This window comes from Neoarthrinium moseri (genome assembly GCF_022829205.1).
Source record: "Neoarthrinium moseri strain CBS 164.80 chromosome Unknown scaffold6_Wmoseri_CBS_16480, whole genome shotgun sequence".
Lineage (NCBI taxonomy): Eukaryota > Fungi > Ascomycota > Sordariomycetes > Amphisphaeriales > Apiosporaceae > Neoarthrinium > Neoarthrinium moseri.
In genome coordinates this window covers 905,404-922,529 of record NW_026055120.1, presented here as the reverse complement: position 1 = coordinate 922,529, position 17,126 = coordinate 905,404, and the positions used below count along the sequence as shown (strand labels likewise).

The window sequence follows — 17,126 nt, the reverse complement described above, 5'->3', positions numbered from 1 at the left end:
TAATTATTGCTGCGGCCCGAAAACAACCCTCATTTACGTAACGTACAAAGTGCTACATTTAGAGAGGGCGGTTCAACGCATGGTCGCTTGGCAATACCAAGGTTGAGAAGTCTCCAGGCAAGCAAAAGTGATTCAGCTCAAGGCCGTTGCCGTTGAATAGCCCGGGGTCAAACCCTTGCACGGTATCGGAGAAATCGTCCATCTCAACGCCTGCAGTAGGCTGCTGTAGTGAAGTGATCTGCGATAATGGTTCTAGCGGCTGTTGATTTGAATACACCATCGAGGAATGTAAACTCCGAGCACCTATATAGGTTAGTCACTAGTATGCTGGGTATCCCATGTACTCCTTCAAGAGAATTTGGGGCTAGGATATAAGGGTTCATAATCGTTTCACGTACTCCAATCCTGCAGCAGCTGTGATAGTTGCAGCAAGTGGTCATTGCACCTTTTGATAGTGGCGTTACCGGTGCCGAGATGCTGCAAGGCTTCGGTGGCCTTACGTATAGAGTCGCTGCATTCCCAAATCGGTCTGATGGAGTCCGTCTGGAACTGCAAGTATACAAAGTGGCCGAAGATAATCAGAGCAGAATTGAAAACTTGGTTGAGGTCAGTATCAGATGGCAGTTGTGAGAAAGCTTCTTCCCACAGGGCGGTGCTTACCGTAGTACAGACTATACCACCATGCACCTAGGAGGTTGTTCAAGGGACTTTCTGATGTCACCAAATGATGTACGAGGTTGATGATTGATTCAGCCGACTTAACGCATGATCGGATAGAGCTCTGTCGCATACCCTCGACGAAGCCTGATGTTGCAACAAGATGGCTGTCTTTGACCAAGTCCACCGTGCGTATGAGGGCAGGTCGATGAATAAGAATTTCAAGATTCAATTTGCGCAGCGTCAGGACGACGCAAAATCGCTGCTGGATGGGGTCAACCGGCTGCTGAAGCGGCAAATCTGCAGACTTTAAGACGGCCAAGCCTGAAGGGAGCCCTGACTCCCAGCGACTCAACTCTCGTTCCAGTCGGAAAATGCGATCGAGTAGCTCTGCTTCATCGAGTGGAGGGTCACAGCCCAGGTTGTGCCCATATAATTGGGCTATGGTGTGGTATAGTGTCTCGTACAAATTACTTGAATATAGATGAGCACTGGATACTTTGAGATGGTGTATCTTGCTTACATTGTGGCGTTGAAGAACTTGGTACTCATGTCTTGGTGATCTATTCTATCACTATCTGTTGAGGTTGGAAGATTACTTGGCAATGGCAGTCTAATGTATTCAACTGGTATGGCGGCTGGCCTTCCGAATGTCATACTGAGACTCCTGGTTCGAGGCTGTTTAGTAAGTATATCTAGGAATACAGGAAACGACTCACCTATCCAACACGATGCATCCATACCAGGCCCGTTTTCTGATCTCCTGTTCTAACGGAGCCAGTTTTCTGGAAGCTTCCATAGAATGGAGACCTAGCGATAATGCGGCTTTGATGGCTAGGCCATGAATTGTCCACGTCTGGAAGGACATCTGAGTTCCTTGCAAGTATTGGGTCATAAGAAGCAGGTATTGAACTGCCAATCTCAATGCTTTAGCCGTCAGGTGTAATATAAGCAGGGTTTCCATATTGGGAACGCGCAAGAAACAAAGGGAGAATGGGTATCTTTGCTAACCTGTTTCGACACTTGTGCCCCTAAGGGCTTGACGATCACACAGCAACATAGCACAGCGATAGAACATCTCGGACTCGACATTTCGCTGCTCTCGTTCCTCTATCGAATGGACGGCCAATGTATTAGAGGACATGGCAAGCACCATGTGGAGCAGACCAAGCCAGGTCCGACGCGCTCTCTTGAAGCCATTTGCAACCAACTGGTCATACTCGGAGATGAAGGATGCTTCATGGAGATAAGGGAAAAGAAGGCCTGTGTTTGTAAAATAGTACGAGACAAGCCTCCTGGTATCCGCCTCCGAAGGCAAGAAAAGTGGCGAGCATTGTTCGAACGAGCTTGTTTTCCCGCTGTGATTGTCCCGAATAGGAGACGACAGTCGCGTCGTGCTGACAACTCCGCTATCCAGCAATGCGCCGCCCCATCGAGTTGTTTCGGAGCTGGCCGGTTGGCTAGCCTGCGTAACAAGCCATGAAATGTGTCTCATGAGAGAGATGTTCGAAGATGGGCCTAGTAGTGGTCGGTGAGTACAAGAACGGCAGAAGTCGATGACCCGGGAACTGTATACCAAAAAAACCACAGTCTTCCTCATCCAAGAAAGACATCGCCATGCCATCAGTTTGATGCTCCTCGGGAGGCAGCTCCTGAAGGTCGGCGTCATCCAGTGAGATAGGAGTCCGGTCAAAATCAGCCGCGGAACGTGAATGGACCTGGCCGAGCCGCGAGGATTCTGATTGCTCTGGGGCCGTCGACGGCCTCTCGCTGACGTGAATGGCGTGTTCTGCAAGGGCTGCGTCATGTCTAGCAACGCGCTCTTCTAGCGCCTTCAGCCGGTCGGCAAGATCTCCGACAAAGCTGCCAGTTAAGTCAATGATGCGTCGCTGCGTAGGAGGAGACCTGGGCAGACATACTCTTTCGGGACGATGAGGTTGGTGCTGGACTCGGATGCCTCATAGACGCATTCAAACCCGAGCGAGTCACAGAGCGAGCATCTTGGACGGGCACCGTTGCACTACATGCCAGCGATGTTTCAGTAAAAAAGGGAGGTCGCTCAAGAAACGAAGACAAAGGCAGTCTCACCCTCGACTTGCGAGACCTGCAAGCTGTGCACGCGAGGGCTATGCGTCTGCGTTTGGTGGGGTGCTTCGAGCCAGCCGGGGAAACCGGCTCGTCAGCCATTGTTTCTTAAGCACGATGGGATTTGATAGAAGTGTATGTTCTATCCGACGCGTCTCTCATTAGGCCGTGTCGATGATAAAGCACGGTGCAGCGAGGGCAGGTAGACGTCGACTTACTTGAGTTCCCGTGCTCCCTCCATGCCTGGAAATGTTGAATGTGGAGGGCCGGGTTCGCCAGCACCACTGAGAGCCCTGGAGGCGACCATGACAGTGGAAAAGCCCCCCTTCGCCCGCCCCGCACAGAGCAAGTGGGCACCTCTGATACTGGGTTGGGGGGTGCTAGTGCAGATGGCGGCACCGGGGCCCCACATTATGCACCGCGGGCCTAGTTCTAGTGCCATCCTGCTAACCACCTGGGCATTGACTAGGGTGCTGGGGATCGCTTTGGGATCCTAGCAACAACACCAAGCTCAACTTCTACACCTAGCTGCAGACCAAATGCATACGATATATGAGGAGGAAAGGGAACGACTAGCAGTAGATGATGTGCTAATATTCAAGTCTACATCGCGCAAGAATGTTTGATGCTGGATTCTGGCCGCTGGACTAGCCATTCGTCTAGACGTTACGATTCTATTTTCACTGTATCTTAGGGTTTCGAAAGTTGCCAAGCCGGACAGACGCCAGTCGGACTCTGCCTCGTTTCCGAGTTTTAGCTATGCGAAGCAGGAAACTAAAGCCGGGACTGAGGTCATGACTCAAGCGAATTCTACTCCATTTCGCAGAGTTCCAATCTTCGTTATTGACACCTCGACCTGGTCGCCAGGCACTAGCCATCTAGGAGGATCCATGTCTGCTCCTACGCCTGTACGTTTTGGAATGATCAAGTCAGTTTTCGGTGCTGCAAACCCTGGAGAGAGAAGACCACCCTGAACTTACCTCCAGGAGTTCCCGTCATGATTATACTTCCCTTCTGAAGCGTAGTGCCTTGGGACAAGTACGAAATGAGGTACGAGCAGTCAAAAAGCAGATCGCTCACGGATTCGTCCTGCCTCAGCTCGCCGTTCACTTTGGTCTTGAGCCACAGGTCCTTCGGGTCTTTGATCAGATGACTGGCAACAAGGCAGGGGCCTAGCGGTGCAAAGGTGTCGAATCCCTTGGAAAAGCCCCATTGCGGTACGCGTCCAGCATACTCTGGACTTCTCTGCAACTTGCGGGATGAGATGTCGTTTCCAACCGTGTAAGCAGCTACAAAGTCCAGAGCCTTCTCGACCGGGACGTCCTTCGCGTCTTTGCCAATGACAAGGGTCTAAGCCATTTATTAGCTCATCTTCCCGTACTTTTCTAAACTCGCTTGTCACTCACCAGTTCTCCTTCATAGTCTGCCTGATCGTTCTGTGCAATCTTGGGGATTACAATGTTGGCTCCATGGTCTGTGACGGATGTGTTTGGCTTGATGAAGATAAACGGAAAGGGTGGAGGAGTCCGTTTAGCCTGCTGAACTTGGGCAATTGTTAGCATTCGAATGACGAAAGAAGAAGAAAAAAAGGGGGGGCTATTATTATAATCGTCAAAACAACGAACTCACTATGTTTTGCGTAGTTCAGGCCCACACATCGAACACATGGAATCTCGCTTGCGACCAGTGGGCAAAGTAGCTTCTTGATAGCTACAATCTCCTCAGTTACCCTGGTAGCCCCAGTAGTATCAAATATATCGCTGCCAACTACAACTTTGGCCTGCAACTTGTCTGCTTCAGTCAGGAGCCCAATGTCAAAGTCATCATGGGGAAGTATCGGTTCTCCATAGAGAATGCGAGAATCCACTGATTCAAACCGCACCAAACGATTCCAAGGGAGAGTCATTGGATTGAGCTGGCTGAAGACTTGTTCGATAATGGCTTTCTCAAACTTGGTAAACGTCGTTGCTGTTCAAACTTCTCTGCAGCAGGAGTGAAAGAAGCATGTTTTCACTGAAACAATCCCCGATGTAGGGCGAACGGACCCAGTTGTGGGTACAATGTTACATTATCCACAAGCTAGTGTGGGGCTGAATCTCTCCCGCTCCCACTCCACCCTGGTTCCGACCTCTCCCCGAAGCTTCCGCGGATCAGCATCATCTACGGGTGGAATTTGTGGTCTCCGTGCACCTGTTATGTGCCCCTACTATGGTATGCAAGATGGTTATCGCACCGGGGCAAGAACCAAGTCGAACCCGGGTGCATTAGCTGGCTCTTGCATACTGCGAGCAGATGTAGGCCCCCCTGCATAGAAACCTGACCCGTTGCGTTTTGTAGGCCTGACACTAGAGTACTTGGTGTCTGCAGATCATAGCGATGTAATTGCTATGAACTCTATTTGGCTATAGTGCTACGCGTGCCTACGCGTCAGCTATCTGCGCGGCCTTACAACAGTTCCATTCGGGGCATTTGGGGGTATCAATCCACAGTCTAGACGATCTCGTATATCCTAATCTTGACACGACCAAGCCTCTCAGGTGGGAGGAGATCACCGACGAAACACGACTTGCCAAGCCACCCGTATTTGCCTTCTGCAACCTCGAAATGCGGAAACGTTTTCGTATACCACTCACTGGCCCCATTAGTTGGTGATCCGGCTACCGCTTCCGGTGAGCTGAAGACGGTTTTCATGGTCTGTTGGCTTGCCCTGCCATAACCCTCGTTCGTAATGTTCACCATCGTCCCGTCGTCCATCTGTATGGCATACTTGGCCATGACGTGGACGACCCCGTCTTCCCGGGCTGCGTTCCAGTCTCCGCCACCTGGAAGGATCCGGCCCTGGATGCCGTCTCCATCGAGAGTACCGCCGGTGATGGGTATGAATCTTCGATCGCCGCTGTACGTCTTTCCAAAATCTACCGGTGGCGCCAATTCGACGTCGAGGGTGAAGACGTATCGTAGTTGTGGCACCATAGTCAAGTTCGTTGCAAAGTCGGGTAGGGGGTTGGCTATTTCTGTTTCAAAAGTAAGAAAACTAGAAGATGATAGATCTAAATGAAGACAATGAACTCATGGCGTATCGCTACTCTGGCTGGGGGTGTCTCGGGTAGGTGGACCCGCTGGTCGCCAAATCCATTAGGAGATAGGGAAGGGAAAGCTACAAGGTCCCGGATGGAACTGACTAGCCATCTCTGCAAACCAGTAAGTGCCGACAGATATTCCCCATGGGGAGTGCAACGCCACACAATCGATTGGGGAGTTAACAGACGGCCCCGCTGTTTCGCTGTTCCGCTGCTGCGCGTTACATGTGTCTCTCCACTCTTGCACAGCCCTTTGGTGCTAATGCGTGAGCACAAGTATCACACAAGAACAGATATATAAAACTCCTTCCCTGAAATCCGTTCTCGTTGAATGCCAGATTTCATTTGCGAACGAGAAGAATTGCAGCAATGTCCTCATCTAGATCAGAGCAGCTCCATGGCGAGCACACCATCATCGAGCACTCCCTCAAACACAAAGGCATTGCCCTCATCCCACCTCCATCCGCCGATCCAAGAGACCCATTGAGATGGCCACAACACGTGAAGTTGTTGGCCCTGGTCGCTACTTCATTGTTCAATTTCGTGGGAACTTTCGCAGCATCCGGGCTCTCGGTAGCCACACCGGTACTTGAGGCAGAATTTCACAAGTCTACAGTCGATGTCCAACCACTGCTCTCGGTAAGCCTTATCCCCGCAGAAAATGTATGACACAGAATCTAAGAGGAGAATAGTTCAATTTTCTCCTCCTCGGCTTGGGAAACTTCATTTGGGTTCCACTGGCAGTCAAGTTCGGCAAGCGCTCAATACTACTCATCTCTATGGGTGCTCACACGGCTGCACTGGTCTGGACTGCAAAAGCAAGTACTTTCAATAGCTTGCTAGCTGCGCGCTGTGTGACAGGATTCTGTGCTGCGTCTGGAGAGGTAAGGTTCACTCGGTGAGAGCAAAAAGTATTTTCCAGATTCTTACGCGCCAACAGAGTATTGTTCCCGGTGTAGTTTCAGATATTTTCTTCCTACATGAGAGGGCCACTATGATGTCCATGTGAGTGGAATTTGTATTTCAACGGCTTGGGATGACCAAAATAGACTGACGTGCACCAAAGCTACGTCCTCCTCATTTCGGGCTCCACTGCTGTGGGGCCTATGATCGCAAGCTTCATGATTGGTCGCCTACCTGACACCTGGCGGGACTTCACTTGGCTTTGCTTTGGTCTTTCGCTACTCAGTTTTGTCTTGATTTTTCTGCTCTATCCGGAGTCATCATACCAGCGACCTCAAGCTCCCGAACCAACAGATGATATTGTTCTCAGGGACAATAATGCGTCAAAATCTGACGAGGAGGGTGGGTTTGGACACAGCTCCATCCAGGACATAATGCCGCCGTCAGAACAATCAGGAGGGGGCTTGGAAATTGTTAATATCAGCTGGCTGAAGACATGGTCATCTTTTATCTCTTACAACCCGTCGATCTCGCTGGCGACGGCTTTTCTTCGCCCGCTGGCGTTGATTGCCCTCCCTGCTGTAGTATGGTCAGCTTTGGTCTTTGGTACTGCTCTTGGGGCGCAGGTAGCTCTAACGTAAGTGGATCCTAAGGCGTCGCCACGACGGCGATAACAGTGCTCCAGAGGTGGTGCCCAATATCAAAATGTTGACTAACTTACGGCTGTTTAGATTTGCGTCCCCCTCGTTCCTAATGGCCCCGCCATACTTGTTTACAAGCGATGGTATAGGGTTTATTCAATTTGCGGCCCTGATTGGCTTTGTCGTGGCATGTTATGGCGGCGGTTTCATCTCTGACCTGATTTTGACTCGTATGATCAAGAAAAATGGTAATACCATTTTCCCAGAACAGCGACTGGTGTCACTGATTCCTGGTTTCTGGGTCGGCCCGGCAGGATGCATTGTGGTAGCTATATGCTGTTCCCAGACTCTATCGTGGGTAGGTGTGGCCTTCGGCTATGCCATGCGTAAGTATACCTTCCCACTCAAGGGACCGGAAATTTAACAGCCACTAATGCCATTCTGCAGTATCGTTTGGAGAGGTGTATAGCCCGAATATCTCCATTACCTACGTTACGGACTGTTTCCCGCACGTTGCCTCCGAGTCTCTGGTCGCAATCAACGCATTTAAGAACTTGGTGGCCTTCCTGTTCTTATACGTTGCAGTCGCGTGGATTCAATCTTCAGGATGGGTCGAGGTTTATATGGTAATGTTTACGCTTACCTCTGTATCATCGCTAGCTGCGGCAGCACTCTACTTTTGGAGAGATCCCGTACACGCCTGGTCGAACAAGCTACTGAGAATTATAAAGGTTGACTCAGAGCGCATGGGGTAAAGCAGTCTCGATAGTTACGTAGATTATTATTAAACAATTTAAATACTACATCGGAGTTTTTAATAATTAAATTAATGTTACGAACATGGCCTCACGAACCCCGACCCCGGAAAGGAACAACTAGAACCTACTAGACAGCTGGCGGACAGACGATAAGACAAGGAACTACGGGACCAATGGAACAAAGGAAGTCACGTGACCCGATCACCGACGGAGACAGGTGATCGCAGGTATATAGGAAGGTGATCCCGGGCAGGATCATTTAAAAACCAACAGTAATCGAGACAAAGGACACTGGTAATCTAATTAATATTAATAAAGGAATGAATGAGTATATAATAAAAGGGATCTCTTAATTATATAAATAATTATTACTTAAATAATTAATTTAAATATTTATTTTATTTATAAATAAAACTTATTAAACTTTAACGGCGGGATTTCATAGTGATTCAAAGTAGTCTGGCGATTACAATATATAGTTTAAATTATTTAAACTTTAACGAGAGAACTAAGGAAACATGCCAGGCGCCCATGTGACAACTAACACTAAGTGCTGACTAAATCCTCGACATCATCATCTGACTGACGATAGAATCCCAAAGCTGCAATCATCGGCTTGTCATCAACCCTGTACAGGTACACTGTCTCAGGCCCCGAACTAAAGTGCTGGTATTCAGTCCACGCCGGCACGCAGAAAGTATCACTTTGTTCCCATTCGATCTTCTTCCCATTGAGCAGGGAGAAACCTGTACCGCTGACGACGTGGTACACACTAGACGTGGTTTCTTGGACCTTGGGCGAGTTCAAACCAGGGTTGATCCTCTCAGCTGCGCCCCCAAGTGTCTTGCTGACTTAATACAAGTTTTAGTATTTATAAACTCTTCAATTTGGGGGAAACGCTCCGCAACTGACCCTCTTGACCGTTATCCTTCAAGTATCGCTTCGACGCCCAGTTGCCCTCTACGGCATCTAGTGCCGCCTGCATCTTTTCCCACTTGAACACAATGGGGGAGGCATTGGTATCTACATCCGTGGCTGGATATCTGGGGTCCTTGAAATGCTCAACAAAGTGAACGGGGAAGTGCTGAAACTGTGGAAGATCAAGGCCATCGAGCCAGATCATGGGACCAGAGCCATCTTTACCATGGTCATGGAAGTTCCAAGTAGGGGTAAGAATGACGTCTCCACGATTCATATTCACGCGCCGGCCGTGGACGGCTGTAAAGCCGCCATTGCCCTCGATAATGAATCGCATGGCGAAAGCCGTGTGACGGTGGGCTGCAGCTGTCTCATTTGGCATAACAAGCTGAAGACCAGCATACACAGTATCCGTGGTGTAGGGTGCCTCTGTAAGTAGTCGAAAAAGAATCAGCGACGTCTAGATTGACGGGAAAATGCAGTGGGGAGAACTTTGTCTCAATGAACTGGTAACCATCGCGATCTCCGAGCCACCTCTCTAACTTCTTTGTTTCTTTTGGGACATCTTACCTCGATTAGGGTTCACGAGCATCAACACTCGGCGCTCTGCTTGCTTCTCTGTAATCAACTGACCAGCGCGGAGAAGATATGGTCGGACTTCACCATATCTCCAAATGTAAGGGATACATTTGGGGTTCGGGAGAGGCGGATTCAATCTGGTCATTTGTGCCCACAGCGGGAGCGTCGCTGTTGTTTCAAGCTCCTTGAGCAGCTTTTCTCCGCTATCAGCATCTTCAATGTGCGAACTGTTGGTTGTCTGGATGGCCATGGTAATTTGACTGTCTGGGGTTGAATGAAGATTCTACTTGGTAGAGGTAGCTGTCTGAGCGAACCTCCGCTGCGTGATGTGAACAATCTTAACAAATATACTAGCTTATCAAAAGACTACGGAATTCGACTATCTGTGGATGTAGGCGAGGTAAAGGCGGCTGTCGTACCCAAATTCCCACGTCACCCAACGAATTCGACGCAACAGTGGATCATGGTTAGGTAGAGCCTGCCGGGGAAGAAACGGTTACATGTTTGCACCTTGGTTCGAAACTCTTTGGACTGTGCCAGGACAGCGTGCTCTGAAGTTGCCGATAGCTGTATGCCAAGGGACCTGGTCCGTGTTCCAAGGGGAATGCTGCCCACATTCCGCCAGCGAAGTCCCGAAAGTGGAGTCCCCTAATCTGGGTCAAGGGCTTGGTATCCGTGGAAGACTATCATTCCGTTCTATCCCCGGGCGACGATTTCTCACCACGCAGGATCCAGCCCCACTCACTAATCTCTATTCATTAAAGCCAATCGCTTGCTATGCGAGGCAGCTTTCCTCTTTGAGAAGGCTTTCCCCCAAACCAATCACTACAACCCCTGGTACCTTAACGAATTGACAGCAATGGCCGGCCATTTCCGCCAGCAACTGCCTTACGGCACTCAGCAGTTCCCAAATCGGCCCCAGTTTTCGGGGTTCATGAAGCCATGCAGATTTGAGGGAGAAGTACAGAATCTGGAGGTCGTCGGTAAGATTCCAAATGAGATCGATGGAACCTTCTACCGTGTGATGCCGGATCCTCAAATGGTGCCTTTCATCGAGAACGATCCTTGGTTCAACGGGGACGGGAACGTCAGTGCATTTCGAATTCAAAGCGGCAAGTGCCACTTCAAGCAGAAATACGTCCGCACTGAGAAGTTCGTTCGCGAGAGGGAAGCTCAGAGGGCTTTACTGGGCAAATATCGCAACAAGTATACCGACGCCGTCGAGTTCAAAATCCGCACCACGGCGAACACCAACGTCGTTTATTTCAACGGGCGGTTGCTCGCGTGCAAGGAAGATGCACCTCCATATGCTCTGCACCCAGAAACTCTGGATACGATTGGTTTGGAAGATTTTGATGGACAGCTGCCCAGTTTGACTTTCACGGCGTAGGTGCCTTCTTTCGTTTTCGTTTGAATAATTCATGCTGAACAATAATTATTATAGGCACCCGAAGGTTGATCCTGTCACAAAGGAGTTTGTGTGTTTTGGCTACGAAGCAAAGGGAGATGGCACGCCAGATGTGTGTTATTTCACCATTGCCCCAGATGGGAAGTTCCTCGAAACCGTCTGGCTGGTTTCACCAGTAGTAGCAATGATCCACGACTTTGCGGTAACGGACAACTGGGTGAGTGGCAGAATAGCCGATTCGTTAGGACAAGTGCCTAAAATCTGATGCCTCCGATCTCGCAGGTACTATTCCCGCTGATCCCACAAACTTGTGATATTGAACGGTTGAAGGCAGGGGGAGAGCACTGGCAGTGGAACCCGGACATTCCTTTTTACATCGGGGTTCTCCCGCGCCGTGGTGCAAAGGGTACTGATGTCAAGGTAATTTGCATCTTATAACTCCTCAGAGTCTCTGCTTACTAGGATCGCAGTGGTTCCGTGCCCCTAACGCTTTCCCGGGGCACACAGCAAATGCATACGAGACACCCGACGGAAACATCATATTTGATCTCCCCGTGAACGAGAAGAACGTTTTCTTCTGGTGGCCTGACAAGGATGGGAACGCACCCGATCCCACTAGTGGAGAGATCAAGGCAGACTTCCTGAGGTTCACAATAGACCCTCGTGCTTCTGACCTGGATCTCGCGAAACCGGAAATATTATCTCGCGAAGATTGTGAGTTCGTGCGCATTGACGATCGTTTTGCTACGAAGAAGCACTCCCACTGCTTCTTCGACATTATGGATCCGAAGCTGGAGACCAATTTCCCAGCGATTGCCCCAGTCATGGGGGGTGGGCATGCACCATACAACGCCCTTGGACATATTGATATAGAGACTCGTGTGGTCCAGAAATACTTCCCGGGACCAACCCACCTGTGCCAAGAACCCGTTTTTATCCCTCGATCAACCACTGCCGCGGAGGGAGATGGCTATTTGATGGCTCTCGTCAATAATTACGCCACCATGGCCAGCGAGCTACACATTGTTGACACAAGGAATTTCGGAGAAGCTTGTGCTATCATATATCTGCCTATACGCTTGCGCGCGGGCCTACACGGCAATTGGGTTGATTCCCAGGATTTAGCCTTATCTGGCTGATGTTTACCGGAGCTTGGCAAAGGACATGGCCTTCGTATACAATGCATCACAGTCGCTACAGTTCAAACAGAAACCATGAGATTTGACCCAATATCAAGTGTCCATGCAAAACAAAATATCATTGAACTGTCGACAAGAATATGAAATTCTTAGAAGACGAGATGACCAACACTGGAGCTAAGTTCAATGGGCCTGGCCCCACCGTTCGAAGTAACAATTGCTTCCGTACCTCATCCACACAACAGGTGGACAACTCAAAGCTGACGGCTCGAATTAATTCTAAATCAGAGACTACCCTTCAGTTTGAATATTACCACCTGCAAGTGGCGTTGGTCCACAGCCTGACACATTTGAAGGCGCCATCACAGTGGGTGATATCACCAGTATGGCCCAGACAGTTAACGAACTGATTTCAGAGTTAGTTGCAGAATTTTGAAGAGTTCTACAAATCATGCTGTAACGACTAACCTGGGGGCCGCAGACCGGAATGGCAGACGAAGCACACGTGAAATAAGCCTTGGACTAGTTAGTTTGTTGTGTCTTTTATGCAACGGTGATCGGCGTTCTCACAATAGCTCGCTTTCCATACTTCTTAATCACGGGCCAGACTGGCTTCAGTTTTCCAAGTCCCTTGATCAAAGATCCAAGGCCGCGCTCTGCGAGAAGCTCTGCGGCATCTTCACCTCGTTCGGCCAGGTCAACCAGCTCGTCAATGGAGTGTTCTTTGCCGGCCTCGTCATAGAAGACCAGAGTACCGTTGGGCTTCTCGACAATCTCACCCGAGAAGTCTTCATCATCGTCGCCCCGGGGCGTGAGACCAATACTGACATCGCCAGTTTCCGCGGTACGAACCACAACCTCAACTCCGGCTTTGCCTGCCTCACGTTGAATGAGCTCGTAGGCCTCGGCCGCATCTGGGTCGGCAAAGGGGGCAGCGAATGAAACGGCGGCAAGGCCGAGGAAGGAGGCAGCAAGGGTGCTAAAGAATTTCATTTTGCTTGGGAGAGCAGGATGTAGTTCGTCTGGCTTGACTACGAAGAAGGATGGGTGGTCTGATAGGTAGATTCGACGTCGTTGCTGTGGAATTGTTGAGGGGTTCGCTAGATGAACATGAGGCCTTGAGAGTGAGATACGGATCCTTTTATGCTTCGAAAGTCGCCGCCTTTGTCGAATTTCCCACGACTATTGCGGGGCATTTGGTGTTCTGAACCAGCAAACCATGCCTATGAATAGAACACAGCTTCATTGAAGGAATTCTTAGAGTCTAAAGATACCTGACGCTATGCTGGCCCCAGTTTCATGACGAGCTACCCTAGCTTGTTCAGAGAATCGTTTAGGAGAGTATAGTGAGGCTAATTCTTAGCCAAGACCAGCTTATTAGGAGCTGAAGATCCTTTGTTGGGGGGGAACAATTGTATTTCAGCTACTACATGACGCAAACCACTCTGAATTACACTCATGAAGTACTGCAATTGTGGATATGCAAATGTTGGAGCTCGAGCTGAAGCTGAAGTTGATACAGGATTGGCTCGAGTTCCTAGTGCTGAACTTGCTCATCTGTCAGCTCCGCCCCAGCACATGGGGCCATTGCCGGGTTACTGTACCCGACAACATCAGCAGACCATAAGCAACGGGGTGAATCTAAACTAGAGACACTAAGTACATGATTCACATTATGAAGGGACATTGTTCTATTAGACTAGCGGTGGCACAGTTCAAGAATGCGTATACCAAGCGAGTTGGATCAAGTCTTGATGTTAACAATAACTCACAGTAGACCAACATGTTGAGTACCCGGTCTACTCAATTATAATCGCCCAAAGATAAACGGGTTACTGCGTCGGGGGATTATTCTATTAAAGCCAACCATAAATCTCCGTTTAGCAGTAAGGCCTTGAATACGTTGGCCATCAGTAACCCAGATCTGATATTCAAAGAAGTTCTCTCGGCCCACTGGAGGCATGCATCATTTATTACTTTGCGGCAATGTACCTCTGCTTCGCTCCCCCCAGTTGACGCGGGAAAGTTGTTTTGTCTTGGATGAAACCATATCCACGTTGACTTGTGACACTTTAGAAAATTGGACAGAGTTAAGAGGCAGGCTAAACAGGGCATTTTTTATGCATCCGATAGCGAGAGGATTAAACACAAGTCATGCTCAAGTTTTTTTTTTTATCTGGGTTCTGTGCCGCGGAAACGTATTACACGGAGCTTGCAAACTCCCTCTGGGTACATAGTTAGCCACCACTCCTCATTACAGCGCGGGAAATGGCCATTCATATGAATAACATTGGGCGAAACCCACTCTCTGCTACTATGTGCTACATCGCCAGGTGCATGTATTACTTGTAGTGCTACGGGCCTTAAGTGCATAGTCAGTGCCTTGGATAAGTGGGATGCATCCTTATCGAAAAATGGTCACCACATAACTCCCCAGGGAGATCTACAGGCTAGGGTTGAACCGCTTCTTCACCGCTTGCTGAAGAATGATTTGCCAGCAGATAAACAATCAACCACATCGACTCCCCCTCCGGTAACCCGCAAAAGCGATCGGCGTCAGTGACTCTGCAGTTGCAGACCTTCCAGTCCAGTGATACAGATTCTCATAGTGATGTATCTATTGAGGCTCTGTTCAGATGGTGAAGACGACGATGCATGTCAAAATTGGGCTTACGCACTGTCGCATTTGCGCTCCAGTCAACCAACCTACAGCGGCGGCTAGCGGTACAGTGTATGAAGGAAATGAGAGTTGTTGGCACTGTACGCAGCGTTAGCACGTGATTTGGCGTCCCCTTCCTTTACTGTAACTCTCCGCGATCAAACGCACCAGACTACCGATCCACAGTCCTGGGCAAGCCACGCCAATAACTGCGGAAACGCAGTAGATATTGAGCTTCAAGAACGATGTCGAGGAAGCAACCGAAAGGAGAATGGATCGAGACGGTGCGTTGCAGTTCGCCCCCCTCCATGCAGTGCAGAGGTTGACTTCCCAATGCAGGACACCGGTAACAAGGTCAACCGCAAGGCCAACCTGATTGGGACACAGCATATCATGCTAGGCGGCAAGACGGTCATCATGCCCGACGCCATGATACGCGGCGACCTTGCCAGGACGGCGACATCAGCGGCTGGCGGTCCCCCCGGTAGCAACACTGCCGTGTTCATTGGCCGCTACTGCTTTCTCAGCAAGGGTTGCTGTCTGCGACCGCCCGGACGCATCTACAAGGGGTAATGCCTCAGAACCCCCCTCCCGGCCCCTCAAGTTGCAACCATTCTGACTTGTGACGCAGCGCATTCACCTACATGCCTCTGCGTCTCGGCGACCACGTCTTCATCGGCGAAGGTTCGATCGTGCAGGCAGCCACCGTCGGCAGCCACGTGCACATCGCCAAAGATGTCGTGGTGGGGGAATTCGCTATCATCAAGGATTACGTGAGGATCATGGAAGGCACCATAATCCCGGCGAACATGGTGATCCCAAGCTTCAGCATCGTTGCGGGTCAGCCTGCCAGGATCATCGGCGAGGTGCCTGAGGGTGGCCACGAGGCATTTGAGTTGAGAGAGCGTTACAAATCCGTAAAGACCAACCCACTTGCAGCTGGGTCTTGATATCTCGTACCAGATTCATCTTTGAGGCAAACCGGCGCGGCGTATGGCGTTCGCGGAGTATTGGTTGGCGTTGAGGGGCAAGGGAGGTTGGCTCAAGTGGGACTAGGGGTCTGTCTTTCAGACAGGCAACCCATTAATGCACTCGTAGTCCGTAGATTTTCGGGCACTTTGATAACATGAGAATGTGATAAGAAGTGCTCTTAGGGGTCTCTAGGTGTTCGAAAGGGTAGAGACTCGAGATGTGACCCAATGTTTAACATGGATAAGTGCTCCTCCTGTAAGCTGCCCTTCTTGATCAATATACTGCCACACACCATGATCTATCAAGCACGATAACTATGTTGGTGTAATGCCACATCGTCAACATCACAGTTGGGACAGCGTTGGTCTCAGTAAAATGACCTCTACAGATTTTAGACGAATGGTAGACGAATGGTAGACTCAACAGGGAAGTAAACCCAGCTGGCTAAGCTTATAAGGACGCCAGTACTGAGGTGTCTTATGCGAACTATTGCTGAACGATCGCAAACGCAGGGGGTAAGAGCGATGCGAGAAAGGAGAGAACCTTGACGTTCTACTCTTGGACGATTGGTTTGGTATCCATCGTCAAGGCAGGAGTGATCTTGAGTGCCACTTAAGCGAAAACCAAGGACAGTATAGGCTGGAAACAAATTCATAAAAGCTTGCTAATTGCATCGTTTATTTCCCAGGCAATGATTCTGCTTCTCTTATAATTGATTCAGTACTGAATCCTTATTCAAACATGCCAGTAAGTCTGAAGGTAATACACAGGGTGTGCGAGCTTCGCGAGAACGACAGAACTAATCATGGACCTCGAACAAAGGAATTGTTGTTTGCAAGGACAAACGCCAGCCCCGCCATGGCTCCTATCCACAGGCAGCTCTATTGTTCCTTGGTTAGCACAGAGGCTACTATTTGAACGGACTAGGAGGGCATGATCTTTCACTAGACATATTTACAAAGACATTGATAGGTGAGATCTCCAACAAAGGTAATTCTCAGGCATATAAGAAGCACCAGATAGGTCAAGTAGGGCAAATCAGCAGTCGTTGCACTTTTTGCTAAACGATCCCAAGTAATATTCAAATTCACAACCGATATGTGTCAAGAGTTCAAGACTACTTCTCGCTGCCCACTTTGCGACACCGTTACTCCTGGCAAGCGGGTGTGCGTGGATTTCTGTCCTGAAGGAGACATTGGTGGGTTTGATTCAGACCCCCAAACGTGCGACGATATGAAGACAGTGTCTTCTTCCGTTGATATTGTGTGCCAGATCTGCAAGGCCGAGTCAGAAGATATGGTATCAGAGCCTGTCATCCCAAAATCAT

The 17,126-nt window shown here is 49.6% G+C and overlaps 8 protein-coding genes across 8 annotated transcripts; 3 read left to right on the top strand and 5 right to left on the bottom strand.

Annotated features, from left to right (window-relative positions):
• Positions 1-58: 58 nt before the first annotated feature.
• JN550_002877 (uncharacterized protein) lies at positions 59-2,844 on the bottom strand (the record flags this gene model as incomplete). The annotated part of the gene is made up of 9 exons (XM_049314219.1): positions 59-303; positions 399-596; positions 661-1,130; positions 1,181-1,324; positions 1,377-1,569; positions 1,669-2,175; positions 2,234-2,520; positions 2,577-2,677; positions 2,746-2,844. 9 exons carry the CDS (start codon positions 2,842-2,844, stop codon positions 59-61), a joined length of 2,244 nt encoding a protein of 747 aa, XP_049175402.1.
• A 697-nt stretch (positions 2,845-3,541) lies between these two features.
• JN550_002876 (uncharacterized protein) lies at positions 3,542-4,648 on the bottom strand (the record flags this gene model as incomplete). Its single annotated transcript, XM_049314218.1, has 4 exons — positions 3,542-3,648; positions 3,723-4,092; positions 4,149-4,285; positions 4,372-4,648. 4 exons carry the CDS (start codon positions 4,646-4,648, stop codon positions 3,542-3,544), a joined length of 891 nt encoding a protein of 296 aa, XP_049175401.1.
• A 584-nt stretch (positions 4,649-5,232) lies between these two features.
• On the bottom strand, positions 5,233-5,715 carry JN550_002875 (uncharacterized protein; the record flags this gene model as incomplete). The annotated part of the gene is made up of 1 exon (XM_049314216.1): positions 5,233-5,715. One exon carries the CDS (start codon positions 5,713-5,715, stop codon positions 5,233-5,235), a length of 483 nt encoding a protein of 160 aa, XP_049175400.1.
• Positions 5,716-6,191: 476 nt separating this feature from the next.
• On the top strand, positions 6,192-8,121 carry JN550_002874 (uncharacterized protein; the record flags this gene model as incomplete). The annotated part of the gene is made up of 6 exons (XM_049314215.1): positions 6,192-6,461; positions 6,515-6,706; positions 6,763-6,827; positions 6,889-7,362; positions 7,457-7,752; positions 7,814-8,121. 6 exons carry the CDS (start codon positions 6,192-6,194, stop codon positions 8,119-8,121), a joined length of 1,605 nt encoding a protein of 534 aa, XP_049175399.1.
• A 549-nt stretch (positions 8,122-8,670) lies between these two features.
• JN550_002873 (uncharacterized protein) lies at positions 8,671-9,871 on the bottom strand (the record flags this gene model as incomplete). The annotated part of the gene is made up of 3 exons (XM_049314214.1): positions 8,671-8,975; positions 9,037-9,471; positions 9,613-9,871. The coding sequence occupies 3 exons, from the start codon at positions 9,869-9,871 to the stop codon at positions 8,671-8,673; spliced, it is 999 nt and encodes a 332-aa protein (XP_049175398.1).
• Positions 9,872-10,480: 609 nt separating this feature from the next.
• JN550_002872 (uncharacterized protein) lies at positions 10,481-12,168 on the top strand (the record flags this gene model as incomplete). Its single annotated transcript, XM_049314213.1, has 4 exons — positions 10,481-11,007; positions 11,066-11,246; positions 11,312-11,449; positions 11,500-12,168. 4 exons carry the CDS (start codon positions 10,481-10,483, stop codon positions 12,166-12,168), a joined length of 1,515 nt encoding a protein of 504 aa, XP_049175397.1.
• A 543-nt stretch (positions 12,169-12,711) lies between these two features.
• Positions 12,712-13,161, bottom strand: JN550_002871 (uncharacterized protein; the record flags this gene model as incomplete). Its single annotated transcript, XM_049314212.1, has 1 exon — positions 12,712-13,161. One exon carries the CDS (start codon positions 13,159-13,161, stop codon positions 12,712-12,714), a length of 450 nt encoding a protein of 149 aa, XP_049175396.1.
• A 1,911-nt stretch (positions 13,162-15,072) lies between these two features.
• On the top strand, positions 15,073-15,777 carry JN550_002870 (uncharacterized protein; the record flags this gene model as incomplete). The annotated part of the gene is made up of 3 exons (XM_049314211.1): positions 15,073-15,111; positions 15,167-15,396; positions 15,459-15,777. The coding sequence occupies 3 exons, from the start codon at positions 15,073-15,075 to the stop codon at positions 15,775-15,777; spliced, it is 588 nt and encodes a 195-aa protein (XP_049175395.1).
• Between the last annotated feature and the right edge of the window lie 1,349 nt (positions 15,778-17,126).